Source organism: Salmo salar, chromosome 13 (assembly GCF_965601325.2).
Source record: "Salmo salar chromosome 13, fSalSal1, whole genome shotgun sequence".
Lineage (NCBI taxonomy): Eukaryota > Metazoa > Chordata > Actinopteri > Salmoniformes > Salmonidae > Salmo > Salmo salar.
Genome location: NC_138303.1, coordinates 44,940,766 through 44,949,624, shown reverse-complemented (window position 1 = coordinate 44,949,624; position 8,859 = coordinate 44,940,766). Strand labels below are relative to the sequence as shown.

At 41.2% G+C, this 8,859-nt stretch overlaps 1 protein-coding gene across 23 annotated transcripts in view; it reads left to right on the top strand.

Annotated features, from left to right (window-relative positions):
* The first annotated feature begins 3,968 nt into the window (after nt 1–3,968).
* Nucleotides 3,969–8,859, top strand: part of huwe1 (HECT, UBA and WWE domain containing E3 ubiquitin protein ligase 1) — a 92,309-nt gene continuing 87,418 nt past the window's right edge. For 18 of the 23 annotated variants that reach the window (XR_014380093.1, XM_082960136.1, XM_082960133.1 and 15 more), the window contains exons 1-4: nt 3,969–4,097; nt 4,963–5,034; nt 8,469–8,518; nt 8,752–8,821. Coding sequence is in view for 22 of the 23 variants with exons in the window: in XM_082960136.1 (XP_082816262.1) it covers nt 8,777–8,821 (45 nt within the window). In the remaining variant the exon portion in view is untranslated. Of the gene's footprint in view, nt 4,098–4,962; nt 5,035–5,345; nt 5,383–5,943; nt 6,214–8,462; nt 8,519–8,751; nt 8,822–8,859 lie in introns of those variants that run through there. The other 5 variants (XM_082960146.1, XM_082960144.1, XM_082960124.1 and 2 more) reach the window with 4 other exon arrangements.

The window sequence follows — 8,859 nt, the reverse complement described above, 5'->3', positions numbered from 1 at the left end:
CTCACCGTAAGGCGATCGTTCACCTGTATATTATGAGTACAGCGACTGCAATTAGAAGGCATCATGTTAATGTTACTACTTAGCTTCGGCTGTCGGAGGTCCTGATGAACCATGTCCAGATAAAGCGTCCGGAGTGAAAAAGTTGAGTGAGGGGAGAAACTAAAAATATAAACGTAATTAAAAAGTAAAAACTAAAGTTGTCAGGTAGCAAAGTAAGGTTAGCAACAAAACGCACAGCAGCACGTAAACAAGTCTGCAAGTTGTGACTGGAAAATAGAAGTTACAGTCTTGTCTCATCTCTGCAACTCCAGTACGGACTCGAGAGGCGAAGGTCGAGAGCCATGCGTCCTCTAAAACACAACCCAACCAAGCTGCACTGCTTTTTGACACAATGCCCATCCAACCCAGAAGCCAGCTGCACCAATGTGTCGGAGGAAACACCGTACACCTGGCGACCGTGTCAGCGTGCATGCACCCGGCCCACCACAGGAGTCGCTAGTGCGTGATGAGACAAGGATATCCCTGCCGGCCAAACCCTCCCTAACCCGGACGACGCTGGGCCAATTGTGCGCCGCCCATGGGCCTCCCGATCGCGGCCGGCTGCGACAAAGCCTGGACTCGAACCCAGAATCTCTAGTGGCACAGCTAGCACTGCGATGCAGTGCCTTAGACCACTGTGCCACTTCGGGAGGCCTGATTGGAGTCTTTGACAAATTTTTTTGGCCTATCCTCTGACACCGCCTGGTATATAGGTTTTGGATGGCAGGAAGCTTGGCCCCAGTGATGTACTGGGCCGTACACACTACCCTCTGTAGCACCTTACGGTCAGATTCTGAGCAGTTGCCATAGCAGGTGGTGATGCAACCGGTCAGGATGCTCTCGATGGTGCAGCTTTAGAACTTTGAGGATCTGGGGACCATATGCCAAATATTTTCTCCTGAGGGGAAAAAGGTGTTGTCGTGCCCTCTTCATGACTGTCTTGGTGTGTTTGGACCATGATAGGTCTTTGGTGATGTGTACAGCTCTCGACTCGATCCACTGCAGCCCTGTCAATGTTAATGGGGGCCTGTTCGGCCCTCCTTTTCCTAATCCCAGGGTCCTTAGTTTAGTGATGAGCTTTGTGGGCACTATGGTGTTGAACGCTGAGCTGTAGTCAATGAACAGCATTCTCACATAGGTGTGAATTTTGTCCGGTTGGGAAAGGGCAGTATGGAGTGCGATTTGAGATTGCGTTGGGTTATCTGTGGATCTGTTGGGGCGGTATGCAAATTGGAGTGGGTTTAGGGCTCAGGCATGATGGTCTTGATGTAAGCCATAACCAGCCTTTCAAGGCACTTCATGGTTACCGACGTGAGTGCTACGGGGTGGTAATCATTTAGGCAAGTTACCTAAGGTGGTCTGTTTGAAACAGGTTTTACAGACTCAGTCAGGGAGAGGTTGAAAATGTTAGTGAAGACACTTGCCAGTTGGTCTGTGTATGCTTTGAGTACACTACCCTTGTAATCTGTCTGACCCCGCGGCTTTGTGAATATTGACCTGTTTAAAGGCCTTGCTCACATCGGCTATGGAGAGTGTGATCACACAGTTGTCCGGAACAGCTGGTGCTCTCATGCATACTTCAGTGTTGCTTGCCTCGAAGGGAACATAAAAGGCATTTAGCTCGTCTGGTAGGCTCGCGTCACTGGGCAGCTCGCGGTTGGGTTTCCCTTTGTAGTCCGTAATAGTTTGCAAGCGCTGCCACATCCGATGAGCGTTAGAGCCAGTGTAGGAAGATGTGTGTGGAGGAAAGGTGGTTTAGAGGTTTTTTTCCCCCCTCTGATTGCACATGCTGGTAGAAATTAGTTGAAACGGATTTACGTTTCTCTGCCTTAAAGTCCTCGGCCACTAGGAGCTCCGCTTCTGGATGAGCATTTTCTTGTTTGCTTATGGCCTTATACAGGATGTTGAATGTGGTCTTAGTGCCAGCATCGGTTTGTGGTGGTAAATAGACGGATATGATAAAGTAATCCTTCTAACCCCCCCTTAAAAGATTTAGATGCACTATTGTAAAGTGGTTGTTCCACTGGATATTATAAGGTGAATGCACCAATTTGTAAGTCGCTCTGGATAAGAGCGTCTGCTAAATGACTTAAATGTAAATGTAAATGAATAATATAGATGAGAACTTTCTTGTTAAATAGTGTGGTCTACAGCTTATCATGAGGTATTCTACCTCAGGCAGGCAATACCTTGAGACTTCTTTAATATTAGACATCGCGCACCAGCAGTTATTGACAAATAGACACACACCCTCGTCTTACCAGACGTAGCTGCTCTGTCCTGCCGATGCACGGAAAACCCAGCCAGCTCTATATTATGTGTCATCATTCAGCAACGACTCGGTGAAACATAAGATATTACAGTTTTTAATGTCCCGTTGGTAGGATAGTCTATTGTAGATCGTCCAGTTTATTTTCCAATGATTGCACGTTGGCCAATAGTATGGAGGGTAGTGGTGGTTTACCTACCTGCCAATGAATTCTGTCTTCATGCTAATGACGGGGATTTGGGCCTGGACTCGAAAGCAGTGTGTCCTTCATTAGACTCATTTAAGAAAAAATCTTTGTCCAGTTTGAGGTGAGTAATCGCTGTTCAGAAGCTCTTTTCGGTCATAAGCGATGGTAACAGCAACATTATGTACAAAATAATTTAGAAACAAAATAGCACAGTTGGTTAGGAGCCCATAAAAATGGCAGCCATCCCCTCCGGCTCCATTATATCGGTGTTGTAAAAACATCTCAAGGATGTTCAATGGAAACAGGATGCACCAGAGCTCAATTTCGAGTCTCGTGGCAAAGGGTCTGAATACTTATGTAAATAAGGTATTTCTGTTATTTATTTTTAATACATTGCAAATTTTCAAAAAACCTGTTTTCGCTTTGTCATTATGAGGTATTGTGTGTAGATTGATGAGAAACATTTAATCAATGTTAGAATAAGGCTGTAACATAACAAAATGTGGAAAAAGGGAAGGGGTCAGAATACTTTCCGAATGCACTGTACATTTGTTTCCTTTCTTATCTAACATTTTTACCAAGGACTTTCAGAGGATAGGCCTGTACCATCTTTTATATAACTATAAGTATATCTCTTACTAGCCATTGCTATTTACTCAATGTTTATATTGCAATAGTGTGGGTCACACAATTTCTCTCAGGGTTTTATTTTGTATCTATATTGTGCTCATTATTATTGTGATATTTACATTTACACAAGCAGTAGGAAAATATCACAAAAATCTCAATCACATTTGAAACCTGAGTTAAATAGCATTTGTATTCCATGGACTGAATTTAATGTCAGGTGTTTATTCTTTGCCTTGAATGAATTTTCATATTAAGCTGAATTAAAGAATAATCTCAATCTTGTATGTTTCAATATGATTCTCTGACTCATGTCATAATTATTGAGAAATTGTTTCTAAAGACAGGTCTCAAGCTAGCAACCAGAGGGCAGCTGGGCTCATATTCACAAAGCTTGCTTATTTAGGTCCCCCCTGTCTATATCTTATTCATTATCTAAAATGCAAAACTGATCCCATATCAGGCTCCCAAGGTACACTTCCCTGCCATTGTGCCCTTGAGCAAGGCACTTAATCCCTAAACTGCTCTGCATTCAAAGGTTCTGCTTTGTGACTGCCTCAATGTGTGTGAGTCAAGATGGGTAATAAATGAACTGTTAAAGTATGTATTCTATTCCAAGGAGGTATTCAAGATTATTCAATAGTTTGATATACTACATCAGCTATGACATATAGTATTATGTGGAATGCACTGAACATCTATAGATCATTTTGTCGCGTTTGTATTGAAAGAAGGAAGAGCCAAGAAAACGAGGTTTTTCTGTCACTGCTTGCTTGATCCCATTCAATGTTTGCCTATTGAAATGTCCATAAAAAAAAATATCCAAATAATATTTTCCAGCAGCTTCATTTGACGGGCACGGGGAGTGACTCGCCAGAAGGCTAACATAGGAAGCGCCGTTATCGCGAGATTGAAATCCACCCAGCTCGCTGGACGCTAGTGCAAGATGGAGAAATGAAATTTACACGCATCTCGGTAAGCAACTCTATGCACATCTGCGTTAACATTGAGCAAAAGCATGATGAATTGTTTAAATTAGGAGTTTAGTGATAGTGTTGATGTGTGTTTGATAGTGCTAAGCAGGGGTCTGAATTGCGCGTCGTTTTAGGATAAAGTACGGACATTCTGCTGTGTGAACCGCCATTTTTAATTTAACCACGGACTGGAAGAGCATTGTGGTGCGCTGTGCACGCGCGAAACACATACCGGCGCACACACACACACACACCCTGCGTTCTGTGAAAAGCTAGCTACATGTTTCCTGAATTTTCTGCTGTATGGGGTAAAGGCATTTGCAAGAGGCAGATTCCCTTTGCTTTGAAAATTACATTGAGTTACTCGAGATTGCGGATGAAAGTTTACCAAGAAACCCACACCCATGTGAAAAGAGACCAGCTGCTAGTTCTGGACATGACTTGCCGGTACTTTGATTGGCAGGTCCTTTGACTGTGCGCGAGAGGTCGTTTGTTTCATGAGCCGAACAGCGAGCCCACGCGAATTTATTACGAGGAGTTAATTATCAGCCCATTGGATTTGAAGTAACATTATGTATTGTTCACATTGTGGGACTATTCAGTAACATTTGAATTGTCCATGTTTTATTAATATGCCCCGTTTTTTTTTCCCTCATGAGACTTTAGACTTCTATTAATCCCATTTCACAATCTGCCCAATATTCCATTTGCTACTTATGACCGTTCTCTCATACCATTCATCCTCATGTAATCAATAGGTCTACCATTCAATCTTAGTAGTTTTTTGTTCATCTATAGGTTTGGAATGTCCAGGACCCCAGCTGTCCAATCCTCCATTTTAGATGTGCTTGTTTTTATGCTTTCAGATTGTTTTAGGAGACCACACAAAACTATGCTGAGGAGGAGGAAATGGAGCTAGTGAACCGAAGCAGTTTCTGGTATTTACAAACTAGTTGTAGTATTGTGAACTACTACCATTTACAAGTATTATTAAACTCTTCTGACAATTGTTAATTGTATTATTAGAATATTTATTTAACACTAAGAATTAGTGTGTCAGTTGAGAGCATTCCTATTCTTACACGTTTGATTTGACTATGGATTGTAACTAAAATCCTTTTGATTTGGGTGTCAGAAAGACATTGAAAAGCAATGTTGTCTGATGTCTATGTGGAACACTGTTCTAGAGACCAACGTTTGTCTTCTGAAATCCTCCTGTCAAATAATGTGGTTATCCTTTTTGCTGCAGGGTTTCTCAGATGGGTTCTAATGATGCAATTGCATAGGTAAATAGAAGAGGGTGAAAAACGTTAATTGCATTAATCTAATAAATGTGACTAAATTGTAGATGTATACATACAGACGGTATTTCCTGTCAAAATGCCAAAAGTATGTTTGCTCACTTGCTGATGTTTTGTAGCTTCAGCTTATTCAGAAGCTAATTACCCTAGAACCAGTAGTTATAGGGTGGATGTATGATGGGATGAATGAATGGTGACTTGTGTAAAAAAAAATTGGGGGAGGATCTAGATAAAGATAATAATTTTACATTTTGGTTGTTTAGATCTTACAGTTGCTGATAGGAGCTAGATAAAAGGTGCATGACAGTAACTTTCTCTGGAAAATCTAAATGGATCAGTTAAAAAAAAATAATATCCACCCCATAATATATTTTTATACTGAGTTACACACAGGAATTCGAATCCTGAATGTTTCTGTAGTGACAATCCAATTTAATAAAAATACAGCCGAGTTTAACACAGAAATATGAACATATTTCAGCGGGAGGGAGAAATGAACGCCCCTATTCTATCACAGGTAGCTACGTAAATTTGTCCAACTCTGAAATACACCACGAACTCGCTCTGTCACGTTAGGCCCGTATGGGGGAATGATTCAGCGAGATATACGTTTCGGTTAGCTAACCAAGAGGCTAGCCAGCGCGTGTGCGGTAAAGTGCGAGCATCATTTTATACCCTCACGCATATTGGAGGAGGTATGGTAGAATATAATGCTCGCATTAATCTATGAATAAAACGGATTAATTCGCGGCTGGTCGGGTCTGACTGTTGCCAGCTAGCGTGTTGTGTTTAAGGAATGTGTACATTTGCGAATTGGTAAGGATGCAGGGGAGGAGAGTAAGGGCTTCTGGTGAGGCCTGCAGCCGAGCACTAGATTTGACAACAGCGTGTTCAACCGTTTGAGGAATGGGGAAAATACTCGCGGTAGTGGTGGTTGAATCTCTTACTTGTCTTTACCAGGCTAGCCAACGTATAGTTTGCTCGTTTACCACGCACTTCGTAAGATACGTCTATTGTTGTTTTATATTGCCTCTAATCATTGACTTTTGTTTTGACATCATAAAAAGCAATATTGATTGAACTAGCTAGCTAACGTTAGCCAGTTATCCCTGTCGGACAGCTAGCTGGCTAACATTAGGTACTTGGGCCAAGTGGCTAACTAGCTGCTAGCGAACCTCCCAACCGGACATTTTGGTTTACCGCGATTTTACTTGTTTTTTTTCGATGGGGTATGAAATGCATATGTATGACTAAAGTTTATCTAAGTACCTAACTTGTCAGCGAAATTGTGTTCTTCTCATTAGCCGCGTTAGCTAGGGAACTCCCGGGTTTTTCGCTAGTCAACAAACGTCAGCTAACTAAATTGCTAACGTTAGTATACACTAGGTAGTTAACGTTATTTCCTTACCGCAGTAACGTTAGCTAGCTAACAGTTGCCTCACTAGCATTCGGTTGATGCTGTTTTACTTTGTATGTTTATTTGCTAACGTCAATTTTGTTTGGAATAGCAATCATGTTTGTCTGACGTTAAGCTAGATTCTAGATTGCTAGCTAATTTTGTTACGTTGAGTCTGACCCTTGGTGGACATTGCATTGAAATGGTAGCAAATGAAACATTTTCATGCTTTTGAAACACTTTCCCTGACAGGTTCAGTACATTAAACTGGAACATATTTTTGACTCGTTCTGTGTTGGAATCTTTCAGCTATGTAGTTATATTCTAATGTATGTTAATATAGCTAATACATTCTTTTGATGAACAAGAGTGTATCAGCATTATTACATATACATTTTACATTATCAGTAAAGTTGTCAAAATAAGGCCCCTGAAATCCAGTCAATTGCACACAGAGTAACAGACAGCCATAGTCTTTCTGATTGTCTGGGGTTTGTTGTGCTCTGATAACACCCTAAACGGTTTGGTACGGTTCACTAACGTTTTCACACAGGCCTCTTTAAAATAGCCGATCTCAGTCCTCAAGGTGAACTCTTGAGATAAAAAAAAAAAGAACTAAATTACAGCCCGTATCTTTGAATGGGTCTCAACTCTTTTGCCAGTACACTTAACCTATTTAGTGGTCCAAGTCCTTTGCATTCACATTGCTAAGTTTCGAAAGGAACCAAGATATTTTTCCAACAAACTCAACCCAGAGTGCATTTTTAGAATAAACTGAAGCTCTTAGCCTATAGATCACATATATCAATTAAATCTGAACTAAGAACTCTACACATTTTGTAACTTTTGTGCATCCATGACAATAGCTAATCAATATCCCAAAAGTTTTTTTTTTTTTTTCTGCGAACCTGCACATCATCTTCTCTCTTTTGTGGCACAAATATGAGGGGATATGGCAAGGGAAATAGTGTTGCAGTAGTCTAGTATGTGGTCTGGGAATAATGACAAGTGAACCTGGGGAGCTTTGTCTTCACATTGCCCTAAAAAGGGAACCGGACCCTGGACTTCAAGCGAACCGAACTATGACCATCTCTCGAGATGGTCTAGGTTTGCTCCTGGTGCTCTTTTGAGGGGTCGGCGTTCCTTTTGGAGTGTTCACACTGCACAAAAACTTTAAGTGAACCATACTGAGTGAACAGAAATTTGCTGAAAGGGACCAACACCCTTAGAGAGTCTGAAAATGACTCCTGTTTGATATGTTGCTCAGTGAAGTATTGGTGGACATGTACCATTTTCCTCAATATTGTATTGATTGGATCTGCCTGGGTAACTGTCACCTCCTCACCTTTTTGGCCTATACTTTTTAACCCACATTTAGCTGTCTTTGTCAAAGCTGTATTTGAACTGTTACCTAATTGGGTATAGGCTACCCGATTGGAGTCTGCACCACTGAGCAAATTGATTTTGTCTAGCTAGGCCCTCCTGTCTCTTTCTTTTTTGAATTGTGTTGGACGAGAGACCTTTTTTCATCGGCGGAATGATTTCTTATTGTCTAACCATAGCTAACACATTTTGACAAGTGTTTGAAACTATTCTCTCCCAGACAAAGGAGAGAATTGTTTTGAGTCCATGATGCCATGTTTACGTAATGTTAATGACTATTTTGTCATTTCAGGTGTTGTGAATGAAACATGATGTTAAGTGGGTATTGCCAAATTACTTACTGTAAGTGTGACTTTTACATTTCTCTTGAACACACATTGCATATATTTGATTGTATTTCACATGTTCCGTTTCTGTCTAAAATCCAGCATGCAAACTATGTCCCTGCTCATTTTGCTGTTACTGTACTTGATGTAGCCTAACTGCTTGCTACATGTCACACAGCAGATTCCATACACACACATTCATTGTTTCCTTACAGACTGCATGCTAATCTATCCTACTGTTCCCAACAGGAGCATCAGATAGAAACTAGCAACAATGAAGGTCGACAGAAGCAAGTTAAAGAAAACCCCAACAGAAGCTGTGAGTATGCGTAATAATGTTGGCTCTGACTGTCTGTA